Here is an 18,505-nt window from a genome sequence, read left to right on the forward strand (position 1 = left end):
TTGGAAATTGAAAATATTTTTTTAATTAAAAATGGCACAACTTCAAATTGAAAGAAGCCTTTCATGCAAAGCCTCAATTCAGAAATGAGGAACTATTGATCATTCCCAAATAAAAGATTTAAAAAAAATTAAGGTGGCAAAATGCAAGTGTCTCCTTTTGTTGCCAAATAATGAATTAAAGATGGAAGACAACCACTCACCGGGCTACGACGCTGCAACACAAGAAAACGGAAGGGGAAGGAGAGGGGCATTACTTTGTGTGTGCGGGGGGAAAGGCGAGAGAGAATGCAAGATGGAGACAACCACGAAGGGGAAGTTTGCAAGGACTTCTTATTCTATGTGCAGGATTACAAGTATGTATACGACGAAAGCAAAGTTGATGGCGCGCAATTGAAAATCACCACAATTCCCAACTAAATCAAAGTTGAAAGACTGCAAAACATATCAAATTTTGAGTCCATCTTTGGTTACACCATCTAATCCAAAAAAATTGTGCAGAAATTCACTGAACTTGGTAGTGGATCACACCACATGGCACGAATGTGCAAGAGCAGCATCATTTTTGGCCCCACCCACCTGAGGCAGGTTAACAGTTGACATACCAATGAATGCGATTATGGGCACATTTTAAACATTTTTAATGAAAATATATTTCTGCAATTAACATTGGGGGACGCATGGAATATGTAATGATGTTTTTGATTTGACCTCCTGTTCATGCCCCAGAGGGTGAGGACTTCAAGTCACAGGGGTCAAAACAGAAAAAAACAAAGTTTAACTCAAAATTTGATATTGGGTCATTCCTCATGGAACTTTATGCCATCTTTCAACTTTACTCGAGGTAGGTAGCATGGGGATTTGCAATGGCACGCCATCGACTTTGCTACAGTTGAACATACTTTTCAATTTAAACTTTTTTGCCAAATAAATTTCATTTTTAATCGTGTGTATAAAATGGGAGGATAGGCAACTTGGTGCATTGGCATCTTAGCAGGAAGAGGATATTAGGAGTGAGTTTCTTTGAGCTCTCTGACTTCATCTTGAACTGGCCAAGACACTTTTCAAATTGATACCAGGACAACTTTGCCGATACAAAAGTTAGGGTACTACCTCCATCCCAAATTAAAATGCACGTTTTGGCAGTAACAATTACCACAAACGGTATTTTTAATCACCTCCAGCTAAACAGCCCCTTTGCTTTTATCGAGGACGTCCTGTTTTTAATTACCGTTTTCATGAAGAAAAAAAAATTAAACATTGCTTTTGACATAATCACCCTGTTAATTTTGTGACTTTCACCAATGGTATTTAACAAATAATCTTTCAGAAACCCTGATTCCTCCAGTTTTGGAAACAGAAAGAATCTATTTTGAAAAGAAAGAGTTTGTTGCCGATTTACAAGGCCTTACCGAGACATCACAATCGTCAAATGATGCATGAATGCCAGCCTGACCAACACCACTAAGTAAGTATGCCAGCACTACCAAGATTGGCTATCATTGTTTGTCAAAATGAGCTTCTCGCTAGCCTGCCAGAATATTAATCATCATAGCACACGGCCAGCAAAACAGCCAGATGGACCAGCATCGAGCTGCCATTGTTATTCTCATAGACGTACTTCAAAAGTGATATGAACATAGCCATTCTGTTCCTGGTCAAAAACCAGATTGAATAAATACACAAAGGCATGCCATCATTTTAGTACAGATTTACATGAAAGCACATATTAAAGGATTAAAGAATTGTGGAATGATTCTTTGACAAATACAAAAGCCAACTTAATATACATAATGAATCAACACTTTGTGAGAAAGTGAAGAAGTGAGTGTGTGGTGTGATTAGTGTGTCATGTATGGTGTATATACCGCCGTTGCAGGTGATGATATAACGATGCTGCCAACCGAGGCCTTGAGTTGTTCGATGGCAGCGAGTGAATTGTGGTTTGTGTCCTGTGGCTGTACCGGCTTGATCTGTATTTGAAACCTCTTTTTATCATCGTCCGAATCAGAGTCACTGGATGAAAAGAAGTTGTTGTTCTCACGAGACTGTGCACGATTGTCAAGGAAAAGAGTATGGTGACACGACAAAACACAAAGGCACAAATGACTAAATACATACATACATGCACACAATCCAAGTCGCATCCATCACTGTCGCACTACGACTGTACCAAAAAATAAAATATACCAAATACATATTCAGAAAAGGTGTGTCAAAACACACACACACACACACACACACACACACACACACACACACACACACACACACACACACACACACACACACACACACACACACACACACACACACACACGTTTCTTGTGGTGAGAGTTGCTATAAAGCTGCTTGCTATCTTTTCAAGGCAGGCTAACCTGACTCGCACAAACATCAAATCATTTGACACAGACCACAAGCAAGCCAAAAAACATACATAAATGTATTCTGCCATGAACTGCATCCAACTCCAGGGCTCATGTACCCAACCTTTCAGCTTCCACATTACCCCTATGTACCCAATGCCTCCCGGACAGACCTTTTTCATACAAGATGCTGGAGAACGTTTTGACTCGACTCCACTCTACCTCAACAATGGGCACACAGTTCCTCTCTTGTCAAATGCAACTCTTGCTTCTCCTCTAATTACCTCCGCCACCGAAGGTGGACGGAGGTTGTGTATTCACCCCTTTGTTCGTCTGTGAGCAGAATATCTCAAAAAAGTTCGACAGATTTGGACAAAACTTGGTGGACAGGTTTGATGCATGATGAGGACAAATTGACAATTGATTTGATTTTGGTGAAGATCCGGATGTGAATCGGAGGATTATTAAAGTGATTCTTCACCATTCCAAAAAGTAGATGGCACTATATATCAAAAAGTTGTGGATGAGTTGGGTAGGTGACAAGAACAAGCAGATTCAATATTGTTTCAGGTCCAGAAGTAGATATTGCCTATCAGTGGGATACAAAATGTACACTGTTCAGCCTGGTGGAGGTATGTGCACTGAGTGCAATTCTAGAAGTCCTTTATCTTGATCTGCTTTGCATATATACCTGGAATTCAAGAAACATCACTCCGAGATAAAATAAGGATGAAAAAGCAGATATAACCTAAACTGAAGGCCAGTAAAGTGCAGTGTTCAACTAAACTAAGGTGCAGCATTCTCCAACAACTTGGTTTCTATCACAGTTAATACATTTTGGATATGTTGCTGTTTTAAATGGATGGAGGCCTAAAATTGGAAATAGGAATGTCTCACGCCCTCCCAATGGGGGCCGCACTACTGGACATAGCAAAGGTTTTTGACACACTACCCTCCACTTAGAGTTGTTTCTGCCTATAGTATACAATGCCACTTCATCTGTCTCATCAATTTCCTCCACCGATTCATAATGTAGCTCTCAACAGACCAATTTCATCTCTCCCACTGGAGGCTAAATTGCTTCAAAGGCCTCATTTTGGGCAATTTTGCTCCTCATATACCACTCTGTTGCCCTCGAAAACCATCTTTGCAGGCAATTTAACATTATACTGAATAGTACCCCTATCCCAAAGATAGAAAGCTATTGGAATCTCCCACGATGAGGCCGAAGCACAAGGTCTGTTGCTTTCACATTACAGGCAGATTGGTGATCTCTCTATCCTTTGACTCTCCCCACAAGCTACAGATACCCACGTTGCCAAAATATTGGCTGATTGAATATGTCACACCTTCTTTGTTCTTCGCTTGTGCTTATGGCTTCAAGTGGGCAATGTACCGCCGCCTCATGTTATCCCCCATCCTGACTCGTTATCTTCATTAACTTTTTCAAACCAACCCCTCATACTTATTAATTTCAATGTTTCTTCTACCCCTCCCTCCTTCCCCTCCCTCTTTTTCCCTGTTTGTTTCTTTTATTTGACTGTCATATAAAATTTTCATCCCCCATAAAATACTCATCCGGATGAGTATTTAATGCATTAAATACTCATCCCCCCCATAAAATATTCATCCCCCCCTAAAATTTATCAAAGCTTTTGACATAAATACAAAATGTATAGCATTATTACATCATGTTACCTGTAATACATGGTTCCTATATGTCTATCCAGGTAATTATAATACACAGGGTGTCACCTGATGATGATGATGAAAATGATGATGATGATGATGGAATTAGGAAAAAGAAAGCAACTTGCTATGATGATGAAAATGATGACGATGATGGAATTAGGAAAAAGAAAGCAATTTGTTATGATGATGATGATGATGATGATGATGATGATGATGATGATGAAAATGATGATGACGATGATGGAATTAGGAAAAAGAAAGCAAGTTGTTATGATGATGATGAAAATGATGATGACGATGATGGAATTGGGAAAAAGAAACTGAGTTGTGATGATAATGATGATGAGTATTTAATGCATTAAATATTCATCCGGATGAGTATTTTGTGCATAAAATATCCATCCGGATGAGTATTTTATGGGGATGGGAATTTTATACGACACCGGGTTACCAACGACCGCCACCGGTACCGGTGGTCAGCAGGGTACCAGTGGAAATTGTGCTATTGCTGGGCGAAGGAGGAGAAGGAGACGGGGAAGGCGAGTCCAGAGTCAGTGGGAGAGGGGGAAGAGTAGAAGTGTGGAGGTGAGAGTTGGAACTCTGAATGTTGGGACGATGACTGGCAAAGGGCGAGAGTTGACTATTATGATGGAGAGAAGAAAGGTGGACATACTGTGTGTACAAGAGACCAAGTGGATGGGGAGCAAGGCGAGGAGCATTGGAGGTGGTTTCAAACTGTTCTACCATGGTGTGGATGGGAGGAGAAATGGTGTCGGGGTAATCCTGAAGGAAGATTATGTCAAGAGGGTCTTGGAGGTGAGGAGAGTGTCTGACCGAGTGATGAGTGTGAAGTTGGAAATTGAAGGGGTGATGATGAATGTCATCAGTGCATGTGCCCCACATATGGGGTGTGAGATGGAGTATAAAGAAGATTTCTGGAGTGAGTTATATGAAGTGGTGGAGAATGTATCCAGGGATGAAAGAGTGGTGATTGGAGCAGATTTCAATGGGTATGTTGGGGAAGGGAATGAAGAGGATGAGGAGGTGATGGGTAGGTACGGTCTCAACAAGAGATATGTGGAAGGGCAAATGGTGGTGGTAAATACGTATTTCAAGAAGAAGCAGGAACACAGGGTGACATACAAGAGTGGAGGAAAGTGCACACAGGTGGATTACATCTTAAGCAGGAGATGCAACCTGAAAGAGATTAGAGGCTGTAAGGTGGTGGCAGGGGAGAGTGTAACTCGACAGCATTGATTGGTGGTCTGTGGGATGATTTTGGACGTGAGGTTGAGGAAGAGAGCGAGGGCTGAACCAAGGACCAGATGGTGGAAGCTGAAGGAGGAAGACTGTTGCGTGGAATTTATGGAGGAGGCGAGACAGGTGTTGGATGGTGGTAAAGATGGGTGGGATGATTGGGCAACTACAGCAGAAGTGGTGAGGGAGATAGCTCGGAAGGTACTTTGTGTGACATCTGGACAGAGGAAGGAAGATAAGGAGACTTGGTGGTGGAACGAGGAAGTACAGGAAAGTATAAGGAAGAAGGGGTTGGCGAAAAAGAAGTGGGATAGTCAGTGAGATGAAGAAAGTAGGCATGAGTACAAGGAGGAGCGGCGAAAGGCAAAGAGAGAGGTGGCAAAGGCCAAGGAAAAGGCATATGACGAGCTGTATGAGAAGTTGGATGCAAAGGAAGGGGAAAAGGATTTATACCGATTGGCAAGACAGAGGGACCGAGCTGGGAAGGATGTGCTGCAGGTTAGGGTGATAAAGGACGCAAATGGGAATGTGCTGACGAGCGAGGAGAGTGTGTTGAGAAGGTGGATGGAGTACTTTGAGGAGCTGATGAATGAAGAAAATGAGAGAGAGAAGGTTGGAAGAGGTGGAGATAGTAAATCAGGAAGTGGGGTGGATCAGTAAGGATGAAGTGAGGACTGCTATTAAGAGGATGAAAAGTGGAAAGGCGGTTGGCCCAGATGATATACCAGTGGAGGCATGGAAGTGCTTCGGAGAGATGGCAGTGGGGTTGTTAACCAGATTGTATAATAAAATCTTGGAAAGTGAGAGAATGCCGGAGGAGTGGAGATTAAGTGTACTGGTTCCGATTTTCAAGAACAAGTTGTGATGTGCAGAGCTGTGGAAATTACAGAGGGATAAAGTTGTTCAGCCACACCATGAAGTTGTGGGAAAGAGTAGTGGAAGCTCGGTTGAGAATAGAGGTGACAATTTGTGAGCAGCAATATGGGTTTATGCCAGGAAAGAGCACCACTGATGCAATGTTTGCTTTGAGAATGTTGATGGAGAAGTATAGGGAAGGCCAGAAGGAGTTACATTGTATGTTTGTGGATTTAGAGAAAGCTTATGATAGGGTGCCAAGAGAGAAGTTGTGGCATTGTATGAGGAAGTTGGGAGTGGTGGAGAAGTATGTGAGGATCGTGCAGGATATGTACGAGGACAGTGTGACAGTGGTGAGGTGTGCGGTAGGAATGACGGACCGGTTTAAGGTAAGAGTGGGATTGCACCAAGGATCGACTCTGAGCCCTTTCCTGTTTGCAATGGTGATGGACAGGTTGATGGACGAGTTCAGACTGGAGTCTCCATGGACTATGATGTTCGCGGATGACATCATGATCTGTAGAGAGAGTAGGGAGCAGGCTGAGGCGAGCCTCAAGAGGTGGAGGTACGCACTGGAGAGAAGGGGAATGATAGTCAGTCAGAGTAAGACGGAGTACATGTGCGTAAATGAGAGGGAGGGTGGTGGTATGGTGCGGTTGCAAGGAGTTGAGGTGGGGAAGGTGGATGGGTTTAAATACTTGGGATCAACTGTCCAAAGTAACGGAGAGTGTGGTAGAGAAGTGAAAAAGAGAGTGCAGGCAGGATGGAGTGGGTGGAGAAGAGTTGCAGGAGTGATTTGTGACAGAAGGGTAGCTGCAAGAGTTAAGGGGAAAGTATATAAGACGGTAGTGAGACCAGCTATATTGTATGGTTTGGAGGCGGTGGCGCTAACAAAAAGACAGGAAGCAGAGCTGGAGGTGGCAGAGTTAAAGATGCTGCGATTCTCGTTGGGAGTGACGAGGATGGATAGGATAAGGAATGAGTATATTCGAGGGACTGCGCAGGTAGGACGGTTTGGAGACAAAGTGAGAGAGGCGAGATGGAGATGGTTTGGACATGTGCACAGGAGGGAAGCGGAGTATATCGGGAGAAGGATGCTGCTGAGGATGGAGCTGCCAGGCAGGAGAAGAGGAAGGCCAAAGAAGAGGTTCATGGATGCGGTGAGGGCGGACATGTGGGTGGTTGGAGTGTCAATGGAAGATGTGGAGGATAGAGCGAAATGGAGACGGTTGATCCGCTGTGGCGACCACTAACGGGCGCAGCCATAAGAAGAAGAAGAAGAAGAAGAAGAAGATTCTTTTATTTCACATGTAATGTACATGCTTTGAAAGGCAGTTGGTAAAGGTGATGGGGGTGATGGGGTTCAACTTCCCACTCTTCTTTACAGCAAGAATAAACATGCAACAAATTTGCCAACACCAATATGATTGATGTTTGTCTTAACATCTCAAGAATGCAAATTACTTTTAAGTACAACAACAGAGTAATTTCTTCTTTGGAACTCTAATGCCTACTACAATAAGAAAATGTATGTTTTGATGGTTTAAGAAAAGGAGGAAAAGGGAGATTGGCTAATTGGTCATACATTTTTTTTGTGCCACATTTGCATGCAAGGACAGGAGGTGAGGAGTCGTGTGGAGGTTAATGGAGATACAAACAAAGCAATCCAATATATGACGCAGAATGACATACTAAGAGCATGAACATTTGTTAAGCAGGCAAATCCAACAACCAAAAATGATAAGCTTCCGAATATCACGTGGTAAAAACACTGAACCCGAGCTTTCGTCTTTGTAAAGTAAAGACAGACAGCTTCTCTATTCATCCACCAACCCCAAAGACAAGAAACCTCACTTGTATCCTCTTATATCTAATTTTATGGCATCCACTTTCAAAATAAGAAATAAATAACATCAGAGATGGGGAATCCCTCGCCATTGAATGAAAAAAGTCATACATATTCCAGATAATGAGGGAGGTGAATTGGAAACAAGACACCATTTGGTCACCATCTGGAGAAAGTTCCCCAGGGGTGAGGAACGTAGTAACCAAAAATAATTGAAATCAGATAAGCGGTTTTCCATTTATTACAAAAAACATTTTTTTCAAGATGGCCACCCCAGTCGGCCATCTTGGATCCGGCCATGCCCAAAATCAATAGGGTTCTTCCTTTTCAGGTGGTACATGTGTGACCCAAATTTCAAATCGGTATGGTGAAAAAAATTTTTTTTTCAAGATGTTCGCCCCAGTTGGCCATCTTGGATCCGGCCACGCCCAAAATCAATGGGGTTCTTCCTTTTCAGGTGGTACATGTGTCTCAAATTTCAAATTGATATGGCGAAAAAACATTTTTTTCAAGATGGTCGCCCCAGTCGGCCATCTTGGATCCGACCACACCCAAAATCAATAGGGTTCTTCCTTTTCAGGTGGTACATGTGTGACCCAAATTTCAAATTGATATGGCAAACAGTTTATGAGTTATCGCACTCACAGCTATAAATGTTGATGCCTGGACGGACGGACGGACAGCTGGACGACCTGGGTGACAACAATATCCGCCTTCCGCCACGTGGCGGGGGATAAAAACAACAAATATTCTGTGCTGTGACTGATTCTCGATGATAACAAACTTGTTACTTTAAAATCACCAAATAAAAAAAGTACTGAGCTTCTCATGCTGAAGACATTTCATACCATCACATATAGTCAATGAAGTTCAAACCACATAACAGGAAAAGGTTGACTCAGCCTTGATATCCCAGCTATGGTGCTGAAGACATGTGCCCCAGAACTGAATGCCACCTCTAGCACAGCGATAACACGAGCATACAATGGCCTGCAAAAGTATTCACCCTCAAGCAATAATGCCACATTTAGATGAATTACAAATCCAAAGTTTTCACATTTTGATGCCACCTGAGCTTATTTAATGATGCTTTCAAATCAAACATATATATATATATATATATATATATATATATATATATATATATATATATATATATATATATATTATATATATTGTTGCGGGTCTCGGAACCGCATGCATACAACAGATAGGTGTCCCAAGACAGTTATTCCATTATTATACGCGTAGATAGTCCCTTTCCTTTTGTTTATCGGGACAACAAGGGGGTGCGTTGCGATGATCTAATAGTTAGGGTTGCTTTAATCATTTTCTTCTTCATTTCGTCCCCACTCTTCTTTTCGTCTGATTATTCCTCATTGAGGCCAACACGTGCGGCGCCACAGTGAGGAAACTGCTGCACAGAGATCCTCGTTCCCGGGTGAGCCCTAAACCCGGCGTGTGCGGTGAGTCATGTGCGCTTGGCAGTGCGGGGTTGTCGACTCGAGCTTCCGATGGTCTGGGGAGGATTGCCGGTTGCATTGAAAAGGCATGCGAATGAGTACCTCTAAAGAGACTGCACGAATGGTGTTTTTCACAACACAGGAAACACAGCCAGCATGACGCCCACGCTGCACGAAAGGCGTACGGAGGCCGATAAAGACAACCCCACGCCATGTTGGGCGGGATAAGAGTGTGCGGAGTAGAAGCGGCTTGTTCCTTTTCAACCTCAATAGCCGACACATATTGGTGTTCGCCCCGCGCACATGCTAGCGGAGTCGTGTGAACGCGAGCGCCGGCCACGTGTGTAATGGCCAAATTTCGCGCACTGTATGGAATATGCTCGAAAGCAGACACGCACGCCGCTCGCGAAACGTGCATGGATTTATCCATAATGACGTACCTTCGTCCCTCGCTGGCAGCAGCGGATTCTACACGGATGGTGAACATCTTCTCGTCTCTACGGCCAGCGAAGCTGCGATCGAGCCGGGGAATGTTCAGTGTGGGCCACGTTGGCGCGCGGAGCGGGCGCGTTAATTGGCACTGGTCGGGCACCCGAGCGGGCATGCGGGACCCTCGACCGGTCGCCCGGGCACGACCCGGGGGTTTTTGCAGGACGATTCGCAGGCCAATTTTGGTGTGGGCAATTCGTGTCATGTCATGGGGTCAGAGCAAAATATGATCGCTGTCTGGGATGGCCATGCCAGAAACGAAGTGAGGCGGTTTCCGGCCCAAGTTAGCGGGCCACGTGAGGGGTCGGGGCCAATCGGAGCGCCCGATTCAGGCGATGACGTTTCGATCCTGGGTGACCCCTCCCCCCACGCGGCAGGTCCTATAAAGGCCGGAGCAGTCCCTCCGCTTTTCTCTCTTGCCTCTTTTCTTTGTCCACCTCTCTCCCGCTCTCGCCTCGCCCTCGTCGACAACGCCACGACCCACCTCCTGCTGTCGGGACTCTGCTGCCCACACGTAATCCTGGGTTAACACACATCTTGTGTTATCTCATCTCATCTCTGCCCACACGTAATCATCGACCCTCCCTGGTCCCGCCTACCACTCCACCCTCGCACTCTGGACTCCGCCCCTTCTTGACTCAAGCTCCTCCTTTCCGAACACAGCCTCCACACGTGTGGCATGGTTACGAAAATACAACTTTACGGGAAAACGGCTGGCTCAAACACTGTCTAATTGTATCCACAGGTGGGTAATGAACCTCGGACGACCCCATTAACTTTTGGGTCCAATTCGGTCAAAGGTCAAGGTCAGGTCACGAAAAGGTCAAAATCTTTTTCACTCATAACTTTGTCAAAAATGGTTTAATTGACTTCAAACTAAGACTAAAATATTCCTTATTCTATTCCTTATAATCAACATTCAGGTTGAGGATATATAAAATTTAAATTTGATCCCCAAAATAACTTTATGCCTTAAATGGGCGGGATTTGTTGTGTCTGGCACCACTTGTTATTATTTTCGCGTTAAGTCTGCTCTGTGTCCCGTTTTGTAAGTTGACTGTTAATAAATCATTATTAGGAATGTTCCCTGTTCGTTTTTGTCTTTTCTTCCATTGATCCAGCATGGTCCGAATCCTAGCTTAGCAGGGACTTTATTCCCAACGATCCATTCCTTTTAGCCGGTACGTCCTTGGCAGTGTCGCTCGGCTGCATCCGATCCGGAAAAGTGATCCGGCCCTGTAGAGTGATCCGGTTCAGACAAGGCGTACTGAGGGCGTGTTCACCGGTAATTAAACCACGTGATTAATTAGGTAACCCGATTAACCCATAGACGGGAGGACCCTAGGTCATGTGGTTGAGTTATTGGCGTCCAGGGTCGGTTAAGTGACCCGCCGAGTCACGGAATTATCCGTGTGCGACGGCCCACAATTCCAGGGAGTCTGGTGGGAACCGACATAGCTTCCCCCACCTCGTGGTCTTCTCACCCGACCCCTGACCCGCAACAATATATATATATATATATATATATATATATATTTATATATATATATATATATATATATATATATATATATATATGCACACACACACACACACACAGAGACAATCCTCAGGTTACGGCGGTCTCGACGTTTCGTGGTTATGACGCATCTCCCATAAATTATTATGAAAAAAACCAAGCGCAAAAATGTCCGAAAATTAGCCACAAAAAGTGATCGATCTTGCTTTGAGTCTAATCTGAACAGTAGAAACACCCCGACCATCCACTCTCTGTGTGTTAACCCAGTCTTCAAGTTCGTCTTCCAGTTCGGGCCATCGGCATTTCCTACCTCTGAAAGCCTTTGTTGACTTTTTGCAGCGAGAAAGTTCGCCCCTCTGTGAGTTTTGAATTCCTCGTGTGGCCCTCTTGTTTATTCATACCGTACTCTTACCAAATCAATATCTCTCTAAATATATTCTGAGGTCGCAAACTCATCACTGAAGAAAGCAGGGAAACACACAAACAGCCGCGGCGATCAGGGAAGACACTTGGAGTGTGGATTGAACTTTTTCTAGCTCAGCTGTGGTTTACTCGCTCATTCTACGTTTTTCAAGTTTCGGTTAACAATGCAAGGTAATAAACGTTAATATAAATACCATATAGATAAATAACGAGACGTCGATCCAAGTAAGAAGAATAACCTCTCTGTGATGAGTCAGGAAAATGAATTGACTTTCTGCAGGAAGAGGACTTTTACAGTGAGTTTTGAATTCACGAAGAGTCAAAACCAGTTTTGAAACCTAATGTGAATCTAAAAATAGACTGGAGACTGACGACAACAACTTGATTTGGCCTGAACGCGTCATCGGGAAAACCCGCAACATCGGAAAAATCCATAAACAAGCCGCATCGTTATTTTAGCCGCAGAGGTTGAAGTTGTGGGAAAAAGTTGCGGCTAATAGTCCGAATTTTATGGTAGTGCTTTGGCTGGAAGACTACCATCAACAGCGTATCCCAATGAGCCTGATGTTGATTCAGGAGAAGGCTAAAAGATTGTTTGAGGATTGAGGGGCAGAACACACTAAAAGGTGTGTTCCGACTTACGCGGAAAATCGCGTTATGACGCGTCGTAGGAACGGAACTCCGTCGTAAGTCGAGGACCCCCTGAAATATATACATATATATATATATATATATATATATATATATATATATATATATATATATATATATATATATATATATATATATATATATACATATATCTTCATAAACTACTCCAAAGTAATAAAGCTAAAAAAAAATGCACATAAAATGTGAATATGTTGGTTTAGCAAAGAAAATCAGATGATTCTGAGTTGTACAAGTTTTCAAACCCTGTCTCATTAATCCAAAATCACTTCAGCAGCAAATTATTTATTTGATAGGGTACAAAATAAGTGTAATGGGTTTCACGTGTATGTAATGAGTGGTTTAACTTAAAAATTAAGTTCCCTCACTTATCTGAGGAGTTTTAAAGTGTAACTCACTTGGTCAACTAACAACGCAACCATGAAGACCAAGGAGCTTTCCAAAGAAGTCAGACAAAGTTGTGGAGAAGCACCGTTCAGGAGAGGGTTATAAGAAGATTTCAGTCTAATTATCCCTTTGAAAAGGGTGAAATCCATCTTAACAAGTGAAAGACGTATAACACCACCCAGACAACCCAGATCAGGTCGCCCATCCAAACTCAGCAGCCAGGCAAGCAGGAACTGGTTTGGGATATCACTGTAAATCCAACAATGATTTTGAAAGGTCTGCAAGGCTCTGTGTCCAAGATAGGGATCAGTGTTCATCTATATATTACTAAAACTCTCATTTTGTATATATGTATGTATGTATGTTCCCTAAATACAGCCAAAACGGTACATGATAGCGCAAAAAATTTCAGCCCACCTTACCATTCTCCTGTGGTGTGCAGTCTCAAGTTTCGTTCAAATCGGGCAACAAAAAAAATTATTAAAAAATCAATTCCCGATTCAGTCAAGTACTCTTCGGGATTATTTGATCAATGCAAACAATCTCAGCGGTATATAGTTTGCTGGAGCTATCTTTTTTTTTTCTTGGAATGATTTATTTTAAAATCTCAAACATTTAGTATGGACAAAGACGATTTATTTTTCAGCATAAAATAAACATCACCATTTTGATCTTATACTTCTGTGCTTATTCATAAATAAAATTGTATTTGGAAGATTATGCACAATAATTTCTTTGACTTTCTTTTCTCCTTTTTTTCATATTAAAGCACAATATCAAGTTTCGTTAAAATCAGGCAACGAAAAAAATTATTAAAAAATCAATTCCCGATTCAGTCAAGTACTCTTCAGGATTATTTGATCAATGCAAACAACCTCAGCGGTATAGTTTGCTGGAGCTATCTTTTTTTTTTTTTCTTGAAATGATTTTTTTCATCAACCGCTGTCACAACGGGAACCCAATGGGTTAATGGGTCCTCGAGTCAATTAACAATATCCCATTCCCTTCACAAAGCTGGCTTCTCTGGACAGGTGGCAAGAAAAGAGCCATTACTGAAAAAACACCATCCCCACTGTCAAGCATGGCATTGGCAGCATCATATTATGGGGCTGTGTTTCATCAGCAGGGACTGGCAAGCTTGTCAGGATAGAAGGGACAATGGACAGTGCAATGTACAGGAGAATCCTTGATGAAAACCTGCTCGAGTCAGCCGTCAATCCAAAATTGGGTAGGAGATTCACATTTCAGCAGGACAATGATCCGTAGCACAAAGATAATCCCACACTGGAGTGGCTGAATAAGAAGAAAATAAATGTTCTTGAGTGGCCCAATCAAAGTCCTGAGTTGCACGCAATTGAACATTTATGGCGAGACTTGTACTCTTTCAGGCGAGACTTGAAGATTGCAGTCCATCAACGATCCCCATGAAACTTGGCAGAACGAGAGCAATTTTCATGTGAAAAATGTATAAATATTTCACCATCTCACTTTGCAAAGCTCGTAGAGACCTCTACCCAAAAACACTTATAACAGCCATTGCTGTAAAAGGTTCTTCCACTAAAGGCCCTGTCACACCTTGACGTTTTAGCCAGCGTATGGCAAGGTATCAAAATGTATGCAAAACGCTGGCGTACGCTGAACTATTGATGTTTTTTTCCCCAAATTTGGACGTATTCATAACGAGTTGGACGTATGCATAACGTATTAGTAACGTACACAGAACGTTTCAATCACATATAGATAACTTATACCAACGAATGCTGAGCGTGTTGTCGGCATTTACAACCTATGCCCAACGATAGTGCAACTTATGCATAGCGCGGCAGCATATCGCCGACGATCACGTGGCGTAGGCTATTCATAGGCTGCGGCTCGACGATTCAAATCATAACCGCACTAGACATCGAAGTGTGAAGCCGCTGTCACACCTTGACGTTTTAGCCAGCGTATGCCGACGTATGAAAAATTTGCCGAACCAAGCTGGCACACGTCGAATAAGTTATGGGCTGGGCGCGCGCTGCCGCTCGTCACGTCGCCACAGGGCGAATTCCCCTTACCTGTGGCTAATATTTTAAACCACCCATTAGCCACTGTGGCTAATCCATGTTTTAGTGGTTTTTTTTTTACCAGTTTTAGATGAATTTTGGGTGATTTTAGCACAGAATTCAACCTTCGTTGAGACGGCCGAGACAACCGCCATTTTGTATGTTTTGATTACGGGAATCACGCGTGATTTCGTACAAGCTTTTATATACTAACTTTAGTAATTTTAAACTAGTTTCTAGTAAAAAAAAAAGAAATAATCGACCGAAATTACGCATGATTCCCATGATTCTCGTCTCAAAATTTTATTTTATTTTTTTGCAAAAACTTTTTTTTCCGGAATGATTCGGCATGATTCGGCGCTACATGCTCCGTTGGGTCAGTGGTTGCCAGGTGAGTTTTGACACAATCAGTAGTATTACCTGTTGTAGGACGAGTTTGTTTGGATGAGAGAGTTTGTTTGGATGAGTGAGTTTGATGGGTGAAGTTGATGGGTGAATTTGATGGGTGACATTGGTTGTATGAGTGAGTTTGATGTGTGACATTGGTTGGAAGTGTAAGTTTGATGTGTGAGATTGGTTGGATGAGTGAAGTTGTTGGGTGAGATTGGTTGGATGAGAGAGTTTGACTGGCATGAGGTTGGTCCAATCCTGGTCCACAACCACCCCCATCCCCCACTACCACCTACTAAAGGCACAACGACCATACCACACACACACACACACACACACACACACACACACACACACACACACACACACACACACACACACACACACACACACACACACACACACACACACACACACGCACACACACACACCATCCCTCACAATCACCACCTCCCCTGATGGTCGTTCATTCAACCAATCTCACACATCAAACTCAATCATCCAACCAATCTGAAGAATTCAACTCACTCATCCAACCAACCTCACCCATCAAACTCACACATCTGCCTTAAAATTAACTTATTATTTCATATTGCTAAAAGAAAACTTTTGAATAAAATATGTGGCTATTTCCTTTCTCCTGTGGCTAATCATTCTAAACCTGGATGAGCCACAGTGGCTAATTTCTTTTGAAAGCCAGAGCACACCCAGGTCATGGGTAAGTCTTGTATACGTTAAGAGCATGCTGGCATAGGTCGTAGTACGCCGAGAAATTTTCAGCATGTTAAAAATTTCGACGTACTCGGCATATGACACACGTTCCGCATACGCTGGCCATAAGTTATAGGCACGTTACGCGATCGTTGACACACGTCGACACACGTTACTTGTAAGTTACTCATAAGTCGAAACACGTCGAGGTAATGGTTAGCGTCAGTGCTCCAGACTCCCTGGTTATTTTTTTTTTCTTCGGTATGACGGTGATGTTGACACTTCGATTTCTAGTGCGGTTATGATTTATATCGTTGAGCGGCAGCCTATTAATTATATTATATTATAACCGCACTAGAAATCGAAGTGTCAACATCACCGTCATAACGAAGGAAAAAATAAAAAAATAAAAAAACAGGGACTCTGGAACACTGACACTAACCATTACCTTGATGCGTTTCGACTTATGAGTATCTTACAAGTAACGTGTGCCGACGTGTGTCAACGATCGCGCAACGTGCCTACAACATGTTACTCATAGGTTAGAAATAAGTTTCGGGAACGCTAAACATTACCTCGACGTGTTTCGACTTATGAGTAACTTACAAGTAATGTGTGTCGATGTGTGTCAACGATCGCGCAACATGCCTTCAACTTATGGCCAGCGTTATGCGGAACGTGTGAGTCATACGCTGGCATATGTCGAAAGATTTCAAGCATGGAAAATTTGTCTAACAGCTCGGCGTACTACGACGTATGCCAGCGTGCTCTTAACATATACAAACTTACCCATAACGTATTCGATGTGTGCCAGCGTTTTAGCCAAATTTTTCATACATCTGGCATACGCTAGCTAAATCGTCAAGGTGTGACAGGGCCTTAAGTACTGACTTCAGGTGTTGAATACTTTTTCAACCAGTGATTTTTGATTTGTACATGTTTTTTGCAGATATTCCTGGCATGTAACCTCCTTCAACTAACTGTTTAGTTTGATCTCTTCAGTTATGAATAAAAATGTTCATTTGGAAAAAATTGTTTCTTCATAATTCGCAATTCATCCAAATGTGGCATTATTGGTATGGGGTGAATACTTTTTCAGGACACTGTATAACAAAACCAATGGAAACAAGTATAGTCTGAAGACTGCCCAGCTATGTACAGCCAAAGCACAATAAAATAAATTCTGATCTGGCCAATTATCCAATTAGCATCACAGCCAATTAAGGAATTAGTGATGACATCTAAAAACAAATGAAATGCTCAGATACTAAATTCAATTCCATAAAAATAATTCTTCACAATCAGTAATCTCAGTGGAAAATGGATGAATGCCTTCAAAATCAAGGCGACATTCAATAAAACCTGACTCGTTTAAAACCATTGCCAATGGGAAATTCAAATGGAATGCCAATGGGGAAATTCAAAGGAAATGCCAATGGGAAATTCAAATGGAAATTCTCCAAGATGAACAGGACAATCATCACAAACCCCTTAATAAATAGCTGCAAGCATTTATTGGGGCGTGTCTTCAGCCCAATCATCTTGAGTTAATTCATCAATGATCTCGACTCTATTAAAGATTTGGAGTTGGGTTGTGTTTTTTTGAGGATCTTGGTGATAATCGCCATTCATAATACCTCTGATAATGGAGCAGATGTGTCCATCCATCCATTGGGACCATACTCTGTGAAGAGCGTTGGTACTGCCGAAGCAGTCTCCTTGGCTATTGGACATAATCCTGGACGGGTCGTCGCTCCGACACAGGATACCAGAAAGCTGGCACTCATTTTGACGACCTCAGAAGGATGACAGGCAGAGTCAACCCACCTGGTATTAAATCAACAGCCACTGGGATTTGAACTTAGGATCCTAGGATCCCAAGTACACCACCCTAACCATTAAGCCAACAACCAGGCATGAGCAGATGTATGCCTGCCTGCAACAAAACCTTGACACCATCCATAACGAGTGGCAATGTACATTAACGCCAAGAAGAATTGACAAAGGACGATTAATCCCAGAGGGAGCAAATTAGGTTGCCCTGGCTTTGCATTGCATTGCATAATCATCCCTCACAAATTACCAAAAGGTCAACTGGGTTCGCTGCATCAGTAACAGCAAAAATATCAGGAGAGCAGATAAATACTGAAATAAGCAGCTCACCTCCTGACCCTTCAAAAATTAACCAGGTTCAGGTCAGGAGTGTGATATAATACTCACCACTCAACTAGATCGGATTATTCAGAACAATACTTGGGAACCTCAACTTTCCAGTACAGATCTGCTGCTCGATTTTGTTCCTGCTCCCCATGTCAAAGGCATTGTGGCTTGTGTGCCTTATCTGCAGAATGCAATAGAGTAAATAATCTACCTGATTTGAACATCTCTCACTCTTT

At 42.7% G+C, this 18,505-nt stretch overlaps 1 protein-coding gene across 14 annotated transcripts in view; it reads right to left on the reverse strand.

Moving 5' to 3' along the window:
• LOC147024483 (F-BAR domain only protein 2-like) overlaps window positions 1-18,505 on the reverse strand; it is a 180,012-nt gene that overhangs the window by 70,255 nt on the left and 91,252 nt on the right. For 9 of the 14 annotated variants that reach the window (XR_015059056.1, XM_085884447.1, XM_085884450.1 and 6 more), the window contains 2 exons: window positions 1,866-2,046; window positions 201-212 (listed from right to left, as the gene is read on the reverse strand). Coding sequence is in view for 13 of the 14 variants with exons in the window: in XM_085884447.1 (XP_085740573.1) it covers window positions 201-212; window positions 1,866-2,046 (193 nt within the window). In the remaining variant the exon portion in view is untranslated. The remainder of the gene's footprint in view (window positions 1-200; window positions 213-1,865; window positions 2,047-18,505) is intronic. The other 5 variants (XM_085884448.1, XM_085884453.1, XM_085884443.1 and 2 more) reach the window with 2 other exon arrangements.

The sequence above is a fragment of the Eptatretus burgeri genome, chromosome 6 (assembly GCF_056783735.1).
Source record: "Eptatretus burgeri isolate ZD-2024b chromosome 6, Ebu_testis_v1, whole genome shotgun sequence".
Taxonomy (NCBI): Eukaryota; Metazoa; Chordata; class Myxini; order Myxiniformes; family Myxinidae; genus Eptatretus; species Eptatretus burgeri.